The sequence below is a fragment of the Vigna unguiculata genome, chromosome 5 (genome assembly GCF_037176805.1).
Source record: "Vigna unguiculata cultivar grain cowpea cultivar isolate G323 ecotype 2 chromosome 5, ASM3717680v1, whole genome shotgun sequence".
NCBI lineage: Eukaryota > Viridiplantae > Streptophyta > Magnoliopsida > Fabales > Fabaceae > Vigna > Vigna unguiculata.
This window is the reverse complement of record NC_140796.1, coordinates 10,066,110-10,082,271: the sequence shown is the minus strand read 5'-3', so window position 1 is coordinate 10,082,271 and position 16,162 is coordinate 10,066,110. Positions and strand designations below refer to the sequence as shown.

Sequence of the window (16,162 nt, the reverse complement as noted above, 5' to 3'; positions counted from 1 at the left end):
ACTTCAACGAAAAAGAAACTGAATTATGTGTGAATAAGACTTGAAACTTCGATTTTCTGTCAAATTTTTGTCTCTTTCTATTTACCTATTCCTAAAAGGCGGGACCCAAAGTGAAATGGATTTCTAAAGGAGCTTTTAGTTTTCCTGCTTCTGAGATGAGCTTATTTTAACATCCCGAAATGCTTTTTGTTACGTGTGGGTATTGCATGATTTCTTAAGCGTGTGATCTTGTAGAATGAATATTTTTAGGAGAGCTTTTCGTTCTAGTATTATGGAAAAAGAAAAAAAAAACTTTCTTATGGAATAATAATGTTTTGAAATCTTTAATTTGGTCTCAATTTTATCAAACTGAAAGGGTAGAGAGATCCATGTGTAGCAAAAAGAAGAGGAAAAAACCAATGTCACCACCATTTTTTCATATCCATCTGTTTATGTTTTCGACAGACAATAATTCCCAGATGTTATAATTTTACTCTTTATTAAAAATATTTCTAAATTTTCAATCAAACACTATTTTCTATTTCATGAATAAATGTATTAAAGCAACCAACAGGCAGTAATGAAAATGGAATGGGAAGGAAAACTATACGTGTAATGAAAGACATTGACTGAAGCATAGGCATTCTCGCCAGCAATTCAATAATTCCCAAGGGACAAAGGAATAAACCAGAAATCTAAGACAGTTTGAGAGTTGGAGTTTCTGGACAACTATAGACAGTTAGCAGAATCTAAGGAAAATGCAATGCAGCTTAGTTGACATCGCCACCTTGGTTAATTCTCTGTGTTTTGTCCTTGTTGCACCCTTCTCTGCTATAATCCTCCTCTTTACAATCCCTTTGCTTGGGCCTTAGACCCCAAAAGTTAAGCCATGGGTTCCTCTCGTTCACGTGCCTCTGCCACTGCCAAAGAACGCCTACGTTGGACACAAGAACTCCATGATCGCTTTGTGGTGGCTGTAAATAGACTAGGTGGCCCTGATCGTAAGTCCTTCTTTGCATCACAATAATGTCTCTTAATAATACCATGCATCATCATCATCATTATCATATAATAATGGTGCAAAAGTCTGGAACTTTATCCATGAACTTCTATACAACTGGATAATAATATGCTAAATTTAAGGTTCAATCTTTTGGGTATTGTTCAAGTTTGATTCTTGGTGAAAATAATCTTCAATCAAACCTTACTTGCTTCTCTGTCGAACCAGATTGTGACAACTTGAAAAAAGTGTGGAACTTGTTTGTGAAATGAAAAATAGTCGAACACAAGTTAAGGTTTTTACGATTCTTTTATTGTTAGATTTCTTAATTATGAAATCTGTCAAATGATGAATCCTTTGTTGATGGCCTAACCATTAATGTTGGAATAGCAATTTTTAGCTTTCGCTAGTCTTTAGAAAAATAATAATGGTTAAGAGAAATAATGAGGAGAAACAGACAATTTAGGTCACTGGACAGAAAAAAAAAAATTGCGTAGTTTTTAGTTGAGTGAGAAAGAAATAAAAGGTATTAGATAAAATTGTTGAGAGAATGTGATAATATATAATATTCTTAAGAATTTGATCTGTAATCAAGCTCAATAAGTAATCTTTGTCAATTATAAATCAACCTTAACTTTTATTGTTGATTAAAAAGTCTCAGGTTCAAGTTTTCGTGCAATATTTTAAAATTTTGATTGATTTTTCTTGTGTTTGGATTATTTAAAGAAATGAATTTATTAAACTTCTTTAAATTATATGATTTTTTTTGTTAATTTCTTTGTATACTTACGAGCAATATTCTGTGGTATTAATATCACGATTCTTGCATTTTACCATTGTGTTTTAAAGACGGGAAATATATTCTCTGTTTATTTTTAAAAATCACTTTTTTATTCTTTTTTTAAAAGGTGTTCGTTTTGTTAAATAAGGGATTTTTAACATTACCCTTTAAAAAAAACACTTAATAACATAATTTAGTTGGAGTGATAACCCATAAAATTAGTGAAATGAAATATTTAGTTAGAGAGAAATTGGTAGTTATGAGTGTTTTTATGTCAAAACATCGACAATTTGTTAAATGGCAGTAATTTGATTTGTTGGTGTAGGGGCAACACCAAAAGGTATATTGAAAGGAATGAAGGCTATGGGTATTTCAGAGCTAAACATTTATCATGTCAAAAGCCACTTGCAGGTTTTAATTACTTTATATTAATACCTTAATGCCAATTTCATTTTTCAACTAAATTTTTTAAATAAATTTATTTTAAAATTAAGGCTACACACATCATGTTTTAATTAGTCTATATCCATATCTTAAAGTTAATTTTAGTTTTCAACAGAAATTAATATATCATGATATGTTAACTATGCTGTATCTTAAAACTAGTCAAGTATTTGTTATTATATAAAAATTTATTAAAAAATTAAATTAAATTAAAAATATAAATAATCACACCAAATTCATAATAAAAATTACACTTCACAAAATAGAAATAAATTATACCAATTATAAAAAATTTCCAAAATAAACAATCTCAAACCAATTTTACCAATAACAAATGTTTTAATTTTAATACACTTTGAAATTGAAAGTAAAAGAAATATTAAAAAAACTATATTTACTTTTACTTCTTCGAATGACTGAGATCCATTCACAATTTTAATTTTAACATGCTTACATTTTCTTTTAATTTGGAAAAAAAAATCAGTTTTGAACAGCAAAATGGATGCTAATTAAGAATAAAAGAATTGATGTTTAAATATCTTTTCTTAAACTATTTTGAAAGATAGTGTTACAGTTTAGATTAAATAAATATTTATTTTGTTTCTGTATTTCGTAAAAAAACATCTAAAACATTTTTTAAATAACATATAAATATTATATTATAATTCATTACGAAACTCTATTTGTTACGTGATAAATATTTTTCATATTATTTATTAAAAGTATCTTACATTATTTTCAACAAAAAAACATAAATATTTTAAAATAATATAGAGAAAAAATTATATTTAATTCAATATAAATAAAAAAAAATTGCTAGAATGTTGAATAACACATATATGTTTAGGAAACTTTAACTTCAAAGGCCATAATTCATATCTAGAAAGTGAAACGAGATAATTAAGTTGAAAAATCACAGTAAAACGTTAGAATTTGTTCAGAAATGTGATAAGTTGAACATGGATTTGTTCAGAAATACAGGATCTCCAAATTGATTCCAGAATCCCCCACAAGTAAGTTTCTTCCTTGAGTATTGATGCTAATTTAGTTCCAAATAACACCAAATTCCTGTGAATTCATAACAAGTTCCTTAATTATCTATGAAGGAGGAAAACTTGAGAAGAGAAGCATATCAGATATACTTCCAAATTTTAGCTCTATATCGTGAGTTAGTAATTTTATTCAACAACACTATTTTCTTTTTTCTTACCTTTTCAACTTTCAGTTTTGCATCCTTCAACATTTCAGTTATGTTTTTACTGTTAATGTTTGTAATTAGCAGTGCTCTTCAACTAAAGGAACTGCTTCAGATGCAATCAGAGGTGCAAAATCGCTTGAGTGAAAAAACACAGGTATTTCTTTTCAGTCTTCACTTTACCAAAATATTCTTACCAACCCTTAAGCCTTTTTCGCAAGATTTGTCACTGGTATAAAAGTCTTCTTAGGTTTCAGAGAAAGAGAGTTTCACCGAAGAGAACAAACACCAATAAAACATGAGCCAAACCACATGAACTATTGACGTCACTCTTAACCCAAAATCTTAAGAGAATGAGTTTAGGAGTTTTTATTCTTATATAGTGTTCTACTTTCTCATTTCTAACTAACATGAAACTTAAACTCACACTTGAATTTTTAATAACACTTGAATTCTTAATAAGTTATATGTTAGTTTTGTTGATCCCTCAAGAGAAATATTAATGTAGAAGAACTTATACTTTTATTAATATTAAATAAAGATAAAAAAATTAAATTTCATATAAATATCAAGATCATAGATCTATTATTACTTTAAGGTTTTAGATTAAAAATCATATTTATTTTTATTTAAGTTTGATTCATATATTGCTATGTCTTTGAAATGATTTTTTTCTTGAAATACCCATGATGAAGTTACCAAACATCTTAACTTATGAAAATCATTCATTTTCTTTGAATGAAAAACAAAAATAGAGAGAATTTGTTGAGTGATTTTTCTATTTTATTTTGTTGAATTGGTTTAAAGGTTCAGAGAAGTATGAAGGCAAAAGGTGAAGCACAAGGAAGGTACATGGAGAGACTTGGACAAAGCAGTGATAACCAAACAATAACTGGAAAAGCATGCAAGCCTTTTGCTTCTTCTGCAACTGCACCTCTGCCTTCTCTTTCTCAGGAATCTGAATCATTGAAATCACAAAGTGAGAAAGAAAATGAAACAGTGAAAAAGCAAAGGATTTCAGAAGAGGGTGTTTTTCCGACAAGTTTTGAAGATGCACCATCCACCCCACCACAATTCTACAACCAAACATGGAATCTTCCTTGGAGTCAGCTTGCAGCAGCATGCCAATCAACTTTGGATCCCACTTTCTTATTTTGAGTTTTCTATGTTAATAATATGTGTTTGCCTAATAAAAGAATCATGATGTTGATCTTACTATAATGTTTGGTTTATCTGTATAATATGGTGTTGGAAAAAATAAATAAATAAAAGTTTGGGGTTGGCTAGAATTATATCATGTTTGTATTTGGAGTTGATGGGTAGAATGAAGTTGATAGTACTCTGGTTTTGGAATAACTCTATAATGTACTTTGTTTGCTTCTTAATAAAACGAAAATTTGCGCCTTACAAAGTTCTACAAATGGCCAATAATTTCTAACAGTTATTTTAGGCTCATGTGTTGGATTGAGATATAAGAAAAATGATAAAAGAAACTGTGGTATCAAGATTTTTTAATGATTCACTAAATGATATCATATTATTTAGGATTGTTAGGTTATTTTTAAGGATGACAACAAAAGTATAATGTACTAGATTAAGTTTTTTATAAATCAGACAAAGTTTGTATGGTATTTTGATAAACATGAAACTAGAACCTAACTATAATAACTCAATTGGATGTATAGTACTACTAATTAAGTCATTTCATAAGTGATATTAAGTTGTATAAAATATATATATATATATATATATATATATATATATATATATATTCATCGATCACTTTTAAGTACAACATTACTATTGTATGCTACTACCACTTGTACCTTCCTTTCCTCACGCATATAATGTGATCATAGCCGGAGAAAAAATCACAATTAATTAAAAGAAAGGGTAAGCTGGTAAGATTTGTAGATACATAATATGTTAGAGTATTTATCAATGCAATAACTACAATCTCAATCTAGGCATTCACAAAATAGACATGTACTCTCGACTCAAGTTTTGGATACATATACATAATTTGTCGTACCAAAATGAATTTTTGCACCTATCATGTGATCCCACGGTGGATTGTAGAAAAATAATACCCTCGGCTCCATATAGCCTAACTTATCATGACAAGTTAGTTCATATCAATCACCTAGATCGTGTCATTATTTTATACTGATCTTGTAGACAAGGAATTTCTTTCAAGTCTCACCACCTAAATTTTATTCTCTATATGCGTCTGTAAATTTATTAGAGTTAGGATAACTTCATGTAATCCCTATATCAAAGTATATACACTAACTATACAATATGATATCTCTCCTTAGAAATGACCATATTCAAACAATTCACATATTAGTTACAATATCATTAAACTAAACGTGTTAATAGATTTTTGACATTAAAGCCTAGTGAGCTCAAACTCGCTTAGCGACCAAGTCTCTACCTACCTTGAATTTTCAAAATCTAATTTCCTTCAGGGAGGGTTCACTTCTCCAATGACCAAGACCATTGGGAGTTGATTTCACCATACTTACCTTGCGAGGGAGACCATTAAAGCTCACTAGATTTTAGAATTTTAATTCTCATTCAGCGAGTGACTTGCTCGCCTAATGAGTCTATATAAAATCAAAACCCCATCATATCAACCAATTGTCCATCTAGGCACTCTTACATGTTTCTTAATAAAAAAAAAAAGAATACTCATAAGTTCTTAATGCTTTAGATAATCCAAATTGACCAAAATGATACATCCTATATAAGTTTATCTCAACCAAGGTCAAAGAATCAAACTTATCATTCAATTGAAACCAATACTCACTCATTAGTTCATACAAACAAGGACAATCATGCACTTAAAGATTACTAGTTTCCCTCACTTGGAGTAGGAAAACTCTAACTTAAAAGGTTGCTTCTAAAGGCTCTAATTATCATATGATGCTATAACTACACAAACAAAACCCTGATTAGAGATGTGAGCACATATTTTGAGTCACATACATTTGATCAGATGTCACATGCAACTCAAAATGTTAAACTAACTTCAAAAAATGAGTAAAAAGTGAACTTAATATCATTACTAAAAAAACACATATTTCTTGTTGATTTTGTTTTAGAACTTTTGTCGTAGGAAATATATACAAATTTTGTTATGAAAAATAATTTGCAAGAAATTACTACTAATTTTTATGCATAATATTTTGTATAAAACATTTTTCACAACAAATTTTATAGAAAATACTTGTGAATTTTATAATTTTATAAAAAATAATTATCCACGAAGAAATAAACTCTCTGAATTAAAACTCCTAGAAAAAATGGTCAAAAAAAGGTATTGCAAAATTTAACAACAATTTTGCAACAAAAAAAAATCCCATAAAACATGAAAAATTCGAGTATTATTTTTAATTTCAATTGGTTGGATGTTTAAAAATTTCATAAAGGATCATTGATGTTGTCTCTAATATGCAAACAGATAAAGAATGAAATAGATTTAGTGAAAAGACACATAAATTTTTTTAAAAAGATAAAAAATTGTATTTTTTTATAAAAAACTCAAATAATAAAAAGTATATTTATAATTTGACTTTTATTTAATAAAATAATGAAGTGTCATATTTAAAATCACTACTGTTCTTAAATTATTTAAATATTAAAAGATTGAAAATGTATTGATTTTACTTTTCTTTATCCAAACTTACAATTTCTTTATTATATTTTTTTGTTGATTTTTCTAATCTTAAATGTTTTCTATATAAAAAAAAAAATCATGGAGTACTTTTAAGTCATTCAAATTCTCATGATGACATAAATTCATTAACATCCAACTTACAAATATTGTATTAATTCTTTCTACTTAAGAAGTTAACTATTTAAATATCATTTTGATCCTTTCTTCAACTACCTTACATCCGACACAAAACATTCTAAATCTTAATCTTTTATCTATTTCATCATAATAATATCATAATAGTGGTTCTTGTGTATACTTTCCCTTGCAAAAAAAAATACTAGTGTAAACATATTTCACACCTAAACATATTTAAAGTCAAATTAGTCTTCTTTTTTTTTAGCTTTATCACTTACAATGAACTAGTGCATCTTGACTCAATTTGTTGATTCAACAAGTGAATTTAAGACACATCTTCTCTTTTATAGCTTTCTATCCAATTCCATGGCGCTGACTCATCAACCACCACATACCAACATTCTATTTCTTCTCTTCCACTGCATTCTCATGAATAACAAACATCCTTTTCAATTCATATCTACTCCAAAAAATTATTAAACTCTCTCTAGATCTATTCTTATCATCATTTTTTTTCAAATTTTAATTCCTTTATCACTCTATCTAACTAAGTATTATTACATATTACCTTCAATACGCTGATAATACTTTACAACACAAAATTATTCTAAGGTTTAATTAGTCAGATGATACCCACTTTTATTCAGATGTGTCAGTTTGGTATCCGCTTTTAAAAATGTATTAATCTAGTTCAAATTTTTGAAAAAGTGTCTTAATCAGGTCCCTTTCAAACAAAAATTACTAAAGCCGTCAACTTAGTTCATGACTTCTACCACTAAATTTTAATATAAATATCAATACTTAATTTTGTAAGTTATTTTAAATATCAATATGGTTAACAGTGTTAATCATTCTTAACTGAAAATGACTTAATTGAGACATCTTTTCAAAAGTTGGGACTTAATTGACACCTTCTTAAAAGTGGATATCAAACTGATACATTCAAATAAAAGTAAGTATCATCTGACTAATTGAACCTTATTTTAATTAGTAACATACAACATGTATGTTCTTCTCACTTGGATATTTTAATAATTAAATTTTTATATTTAAAAATTATTTACTTAATAATTTTTTTCCAAATTATTTATGTCATCAATGAAAAGTTGTTATAAAATTTAATTTTATGTCGATTTTACTCGTTACTTTTTAATATTTATATATATATATATATATATATAATTTTAACAAAATTCACATTTTAATAAAAGAAGTTTACACTTTAGCTTTTCAGAAAATAGAATATATTTTCTTATATTTTATATTTTAAAAGCTAATTTAGGATTTAAAATAATAAATCCAAAATCCAAAACTTTTGACGTTCTTATGATTTTTTTTTATTGAGTTATACTAAAAAAACGTAGGAGAGAAGTTAAAATCAATTACTTGTTCTTATCACAAGTGACAAAAAGTAATTTACCAGCAATCTTGTATCTCAAAAGACGTGTATTACGCAAAAAGCAATTTGACAAACAATATTTTAAAAAAGACAACATATAGAAAGTTTAAGATCCTTAAACACTTAAAATGTTTTTCATAGGACACAGCCAAACCTACTCATTTTACATAATCATATAAGTTTCAATTGGAAATATAAAAGTCACAGAAGTTGTCACGCGTTTCCAAATTGGTAATTAGGACGGCTAAAAGTTGCAACATCCAAATTTATATTTCCTCGAATCAATTTAATTAAAATTATATTATAAAGATTTGTTTTTAAATAATTTTATTTAAAATTAAATATTTTTTCACACGTATCTAACATAATAATAAAATAAAATAAAACCAATCCTCTAGAACAACAGGTTAGGTAGCGGGTAACGTAGCCACCCGGTTGCGATCCTAAGAGCAATATTGAGTTAGAAAGTTGATAGCTCCAACTATTATTTAAAAATGTGATTATTATTAATTAATTGGTATTTGCAACGTGCCTAAACTAATTAATGTTTATAATAAGGTTTCTTAGTTGAAACGTGCATAAATGGAAAGGTGTCAACTAAATGAATTAGATGGAAAAATAATGTCCCATCAAAGGTGCTATCTTTTTCCCTTCTTATCACCCATAATACTACTCACCATTCCACTACCACTTTCCATTATTCAATTCTTTCCCCAATTCACCAAGGCAACAACACCTCACTCTCACTTTCAATTCAACCTCTTCTTCAAGTTTTTCAACTGTTGCACCCCAAAATTAAAACATCACACATCTTTATCTATCTACCCATCTAACACCAGTCATCACATCTCATACCATCTTTGGATAAACTTAACAAAAACAAGAGATTACATTTAACAGCTAAAAGTTATTAACTTCATAAAAACAAGGTCTTGAACATGGGAAATTAAGTTGGAAAAGTGAAAAAGCAAACACACTAATATCTTATTGTGATGAGGATTTGGAAGTGAGTGATTCAACTTGTGTCTTCCCACATGCCCCATTTAGCCTAATGTAAAGTCTGTATTCATCATACGTCATTGCTGAGTACAAGGCTGGTCTCTCCTCTGTCACAAGCTCCTTCGCTGGTTCAATCGGTAGATCACTCCTCGGGTTATAGAACATGGCCAAGGACACACGATCTTGGTTTGAGTTCACAATCACCCTGTGTTCTACACTCTTGTAAATTGCATTGCTCAGCACCTGAAATTAAACATGCCATTCAACATTTGTAATTATCAGTTTTTGTTAAATATATTTATGCCCTAAAAACACATTATTTCGTCAAACATACATGTGTAATGTGAGTGGAATAGTGTGTGAAAGAAGAAGTAATCAAAGGTAAATTGGTCACGAAATAACAGCTTGACTGGTAAAAGGTTTGAAGAGTCTAGGGAGGGTCAGGACCTGAATTTGGTCACCGATGTTGATGATGAAGGCATTTGGAACAGGCTTAACAGTGATCCATTCATCTCCTTTGCGTACTTGAAGGCCAGAAACAAAATCATCAGGTAGGAGAATGGTCATGCCACCAGGGTCCGAGTGAGGGGAGAGTCCTAGAGTGAGGTCAGGTTGAGGACACTTTGGATAGAAATTCACCCTTAAGCATGCACCAATCTCACTTTCACCCCCAAATGCATTAAGCAGATAATCCTCTTTGAAACCAAGGTTTATTGATATCATTTGCAGTATTCTTCCTCCCAGCTTAACCACTCCTTCTCCATATTCAGCAATCACTTTCCTAGCACCACACAAACAGAATTAGACAGCATCCTCACAAACTGACAACAACTGGAATCATCAATAATGTAAAGACATCCAAGGAAATGGTCCTACATGTATTTATATCAGACACAAACCCTTAACCAATAACAATATATGTTTTCTCATTATGTACCATTACCATACTTAATAGGGTCCCAATTAACCCTGTCTACAATATGTACTATGTTCCTCTCGTGAGTTAGCTCCAAGAGTAGCAAAAAATATTACTCACAGTGCATGAACAAAACAAGAAAGAAAACATTTTATTGTTAGTTGACAGTGTAACATACTTTAAACTTGTGGTCATCAAATATTGTGTATTTGAATCATGTGGCGTGTATAAAAATTGCAAAGATAAAGACAGTGTAATGAATCATTTCACAAGTTGAAATGGGTAGGTCATATTTTAAATGTGGCGTTATTTCTCAGATAGAGCCATTGGACCGAAACGGTGGCGAATAAGAGTTTTAATCGATGCATTCAGAAACACACAGTGCCACGCTTCCCAACAATTATTATTTATCCCATTTTTTTTTTTCAATCTTCTTTTATAAACTGCAGAGATCTGGCCTTGCCACACGTTTTACATGCAAAGGTCAAGTGTGCTACGTGCTTACATTTGAAAAAGGTGTTCAACAATTATACGTTAATCATGTATCTAGACCCTGTGAAGAAACTCTCAAGGCTGAACTTGTCAAAACAGCTTTACCCTCATAAAAAACAAAGCTTTACCTCAAATTATTATACACAAATTGAATTTCCACTAGATAAAAAAAATTAATAAAGTTGAGATTCACTCATGTCTATCACGGCTCTGTCCAAATTCATATTAATTTCATATCCCACTTTTATTTATGCCTGCCTACAAAGTACCCTTACACAATGAAAACAACACCACTTTAATTAGTTGGGTACACCTTCATTTAGCAACTAACATTAAGCAAATATAAGTACTGCGTCGCATCATACCAAACAAATAGCAACATTATAACTTGGAAACAGAAAAGAAAAGAAGAGACATGGTAGCAAGGAATATATGTACCCGCATACTTTAATTCTTAATTTGAGTCTAGGATGTTTGAACAAGCAACCTACATCACTTGCTACCTATAAATTCAAGTCTATATAATGTCTGGGATAATTTGGCAATGAGCTCTCCCTGGGTTATTTTTAAGTAGACATCATCTATGTTAAGGAACAAGAGAGAGAAGACAAACATGCATAAAAAGTATATATTCTAAAAATAAGTACATCTTTAACATGACTCGTACAACCCCATAGTTTTGCATGTGTCAAAATCATTTCAGTTCTTATACTAAAACTCTTTTATGTTAACAAGTCTGTTTTTACTTTGAATGAAACAGACAGAGAACTAACGTGAAGAGATTTTGAAAAGATGTTTTATTTATATATGATTGTATCTGTAATGATTTCATTTTTAACTGATGTGGGACTTGTAACGGTTGATATATACCTGAGGGACGATGGAAATGCAGGCCACTTAGCTTGGTTTCTGACGGAGAGAGGCATGTAATGAAGAAAGAAGTAGTCACTCCAATCTAAGGTGGCACCCTTCTGCACTCCCAAGCGACTTCCATAGCCCTCATAAGTGGAGGGAGAGTTTGCATACTCCTCCTTCACCTCAAGAGGCTGGTTGAAGAAGTCACGCCAGAGTTCTCTGGTACTCTTCATCAAGTCATGGCTAACGCCATGGTTCACCACCTGAAAGAAACCCCACTCGCTGCAAGCCTCTGCCATCTTCTTCAGCCCCTCTTTTCGAACGCTCTCGTTCTTCGAGAAGAGTTGCTCCATATCAATGACGGGGATGTTGGCATGGTCATGGTCATGTTGGTGATGAGTTTGAGCAGAGGGAAGAGTGTTGGTGGAGGGTCTCTGGGAGAGTGGCTTAATGTAGCGTGAGGGGATAGAGCTGAGGCCACTTTCTGCTAAGGCTTGGACTCGAACCACTGGTTCTGGCCATGCTTGGCAACTCAACATGTTTTGAGAGAGTAGGAAAGCACAAAAACTAAGAGGGATTGGAGAGAATTGTGAGAAGTGCGTATGAGTGTGTGTTTTTGGTCTTAGCTTATGGTGTAGTGTGGTTGAGAGGAAGTAAGAGAAGGGTATATATACAGATAAGAGAGCATAAGATGGCATATGATATACATTATTTCGGCGCCGTGATGAAATTGAGTTGTCTCTGTTGTGCCTGCTCTGCTGCCTTTACCTCACTCTCATGTCCATACACATAAATTTTTATATTTCTCTTTCAAAATTTTCATACATTCAAACTTTAAAATTAAATAGTTATAACAAATATTTATATTCTCATAGTAAATAGATCATTTAAAAGAATATCTATGGATAATAAATGATTCTATTTATAAATAAGTGTAAGTATCATACTAATTATATTTATAAATATATATATATATATATATATAATTAAAATTTAATTTATATTTTGTTAAGTTAAATTTAATTTAATTTGTATTTTATATATTTATTTAATTTTAACTTATATTTAATTTTAAAATTTATAAATTATCTTTTTTAAATATCTATAAAATATTTATTGATTTTTAAATATATTTTCACGGGAATCTAACAAGTAAAAAAACAAGTAATGGATTACATGTTTCGTTGTGGATTACATTTATCCTACCCGCTAGATAATTTGTCCCGCTGTAATCGTATCCATATCAGTCAGGTATCCGTTATGCGGGTACTTGCATAATTTTTTTATATCCACAGATATGCATGAGTACCAACAAATATTTACAAAAAAAAATAAAAAAAAATATTTAACAACATATTTTAATTGTAAATTCAAATAAAATATAATACATAACATTCATAAATTTTAAACAAAGTTCAAATAACTCATTTAAATAGTGTTGAATGACTGTTTAAAAAGAAATTAATTTTTTTAAAACTAATTGATAAAAAAATAACTCATTCAAAATCAATATATTAATATTTTAATCATATCTTTTATTTTTTTAATTTAAATTAGAGTATAGCGAGTACGAGTATTTATGGGTACGGATACTATGATACTCGTACTCACTCCATTAATATGCATGTATTAAAAATACTCATACCCGTTATTCGCGAGTATTCATTTATAATATTCATTCTCCATGAATGTCCATGAATACGGATTTTTTTGACATTCCTAAAATAAACACAATCTGTATGATTCTTCGTTATCATTCATTAATATAATCCTTATAATTTAATTGTGTTGAATTTTAATACAATAGTTTCAAAGTGTCATTTGAATGATTTCAAAATGACTTTTATACCATTGAAATCTTTTTTGATAATAAATAAACTTTACATCGTTGATTAAGAGAATTATATCTTCATCTTATTTTTAAAGTTCAAGAGGCAAAATATATAAATTTTAATTTTGTATCAAATTTAAAAACTGAAATCATATTTAACCTATACATGTGGTCCTATCTTATATACAAGACAAGATTTTTTATTTTTGTCATAAACAGGTCATTTAATTTTTGTATTGAAAATTTGGATACCGCTTGGTATGTGGAAAAAACTGTGTACTGACTTGAAATTGGTGCACCCCAACCATACAGTAGAAAAAATATGTAGGATTTCTGAAAAAGAAAAGAAAAAAAAAAGAATATCTTTGGTGTATTAGTTTTGTGTCTAACAACATATGGAAAACATGCTACATCGGGACAGAAAATAACATGACGGCATTTAGTATAAAACATAAATATAAAAGTTGTGGTCTGTATTATATAACTAATATATACTTACTTTTTAAGGTACCGTGGAGGTGGAACTACACACTTTTTGTATTCTAATTAAACATGGTGAAATAAACGAAAACAAAGTTTGTGTTTGTGTGTTGCTACCTAACTATTGTTTCTAACAAATTTGATGACGTCCTAATAAGTCAAAATTTGTACTATATAATTGTTGATAAAAACAAAATAATATTTTCAAGTTTAATTCAATTTTGAATGTGATATTGTATTACGGTTTTGTTTAAATTTAAATTATTTAATAAAACTGGTTATATGAGATTTATCATTATTTATATATTATAATTTAATTTTATCTTTAATTAATGTAATATTTTATATATTGTAATTTTATATTTTCAACTTACAATAAATTAATTAAAAATAGTTATTATATATATAGGCAAAATGTAATAGGTTTGATTTTAGGAACAAAATTTAAAAATGCTATTATAATAATATTTTTTATATTTTATTTTGCTTTAAGAAACTAAAAATCACAAAACGTGTGAATTAAATAACAGGTCTTATGAATAAATATATGATGAGAAATAGAGAAATGTGTTAAATATGCTAGAAAGGAAGTTTACCCGTAATTTCAGTCCTATCAAGCTTGATTAGAATTGTCTTCCATAATAATATATAATAATAGTATATATGAGACCTAACACCAAACAAAGTCAAGGAATTACTAAATGCAATATGTTTGTCAAAATTGAAATTTTGATTATTTTCTCTTCCTATGTTTTTCTTTTCCGGATTTAGTTATTCTACTTAAAAAAAAATCAAAATTTTAATTGAAGTTTTTTAGAAAAATTGTTGATATTATTAATTGACAATGTGACAGAAAAAGAGGGTGTCCAATAATGTACTTGTGGTTGTTTCTGTCGACATAGGATATAGATGACAGAATTAATATATGCCAGCTCAAATGTCTACTTCATCACTTTTTTCTATTTTGCTCGGATCTCTTTAATCCTATTTTTTGAATAATAATTTTTTTTTTTTACAATTTTCAGCCATAAAAATCTGGAACCACAATGTATTCCAGCACAACTTTGCTTATCAGTCTTTGATGGGACAGTTAAGTTTATATTGTTTGTATTTCTTATGCATCACTTTTTTTATGATATTTTATTATTGTGTAAAATTATTTACACATAAATATTTGTGTTATTAATTTATTGATATTAAATATTTAAAATTATGTAAATTTTATTTATTTTAATTTTTTATAATTGTATTTTTTTATTTACTTATATAATTTAAAAACTATATTATTTATTTTTCTTTTATCGTTACACTTATGTTACATACTTACTTCTATATTTAGAATTGCAAAGTTGAAAAAAAATGATTTTTTGTTTAATTTTTAAAATTTATACATACTTATTTATATATAAAAGATGAAACAAATATATTAATGTGAACGTTCTCTGTTAGTCTAACCAATTCACTCTACCAATTCTAATAAAAATAAAATATAATTGATTATCATAAATACTTTATTAATATTTATGTATAAATAAATTAAATAAAAACATGCATTATATGAAATCAAAATTAGGTCGTCCTTGCAAAACGACATCATTTCGGTATAAATATCTCATACATTACAACAACAATTTATACCTATATTGAGTTGACTTTCCAAAACAAGATTAATACGGTTAATTAAAGATTTAAAGATTAGACAAATAAGTTAAGTTAACAAAACTTTAAACCCCCTCTTAACCTACCTCATCCAGCCACATCCAGGTAAAATCTCAACAGATATAAATAATATTTTTCATTAGATAAAATTTAGGTTTAATTACTTCTATGGTATCTATTATGGTAGAGGTATGTCAATCTGATACTAGTATTTAAAAAGTGTCAATTGCATCCTAATTTTTGAAAAAGTGTTTCAATTAGGTTTCTTTCATATGGATATACGTCGTTAACGACGTGCCACGTGTCAGTCTATGATTTTTTTTTATTTCTTTG

The 16,162-nt window shown here is 28.7% G+C and overlaps 2 protein-coding genes across 2 annotated transcripts; one reads left to right on the top strand and one right to left on the bottom strand.

Annotated features, from left to right (window-relative positions):
- Nucleotides 1-57: 57 nt before the first annotated feature.
- On the top strand, nt 58-4,691 carry LOC114184333 (myb family transcription factor PHL6-like). The gene is made up of 6 exons (XM_028071644.2): nt 58-980; nt 2,086-2,171; nt 3,178-3,217; nt 3,311-3,368; nt 3,487-3,556; nt 4,207-4,691. The coding sequence occupies exons 1-6, from the start codon at nt 869-871 to the stop codon at nt 4,555-4,557; spliced, it is 717 nt and encodes a 238-aa protein (XP_027927445.1). The 5' UTR covers nt 58-868; the 3' UTR covers nt 4,558-4,691.
- A 4,748-nt stretch (nt 4,692-9,439) lies between these two features.
- Nucleotides 9,440-12,575, bottom strand: LOC114183343 (jasmonate-induced oxygenase 4-like). Its single transcript, XM_028070341.2, has 3 exons — nt 11,875-12,575; nt 10,044-10,377; nt 9,440-9,839 (listed from the first exon to the last, which is right to left on the bottom strand). Exons 1-3 carry the CDS (start codon nt 12,555-12,557, stop codon nt 9,582-9,584), a joined length of 1,275 nt encoding a protein of 424 aa, XP_027926142.2. The 5' UTR covers nt 12,558-12,575; the 3' UTR covers nt 9,440-9,581.
- Between the last annotated feature and the right edge of the window lie 3,587 nt (nt 12,576-16,162).

Coding starts and splice junctions, on each gene's coding strand:
- LOC114184333 (XM_028071644.2), top strand. CDS start 869: ATGGGTTCCTCTCGTTCACGTGCCTCTGCCACTGCCAAAGAACGCCTA. Junction 3,369..3,486: donor CCAAATTTTAGCTCTATATC/GTGAGTTAGTAA, acceptor TGTAATTAGCAG/TGCTCTTCAACTAAAGGAAC. Junction 3,557..4,206: donor GCTTGAGTGAAAAAACACAG/GTATTTCTTTTC, acceptor ATTGGTTTAAAG/GTTCAGAGAAGTATGAAGGC.
- LOC114183343 (XM_028070341.2), bottom strand. CDS start 12,557: ATGCCATCTTATGCTCTCTTATCTGTATATATACCCTTCTCTTACTTC. Junction 10,378..11,874: donor GCATTTCCATCGTCCCTCAG/GTATATATCAAC, acceptor GTGTGGTGCTAG/GAAAGTGATTGCTGAATATG. Junction 9,840..10,043: donor ACATCGGTGACCAAATTCAG/GTCCTGACCCTC, acceptor GTTTAATTTCAG/GTGCTGAGCAATGCAATTTA.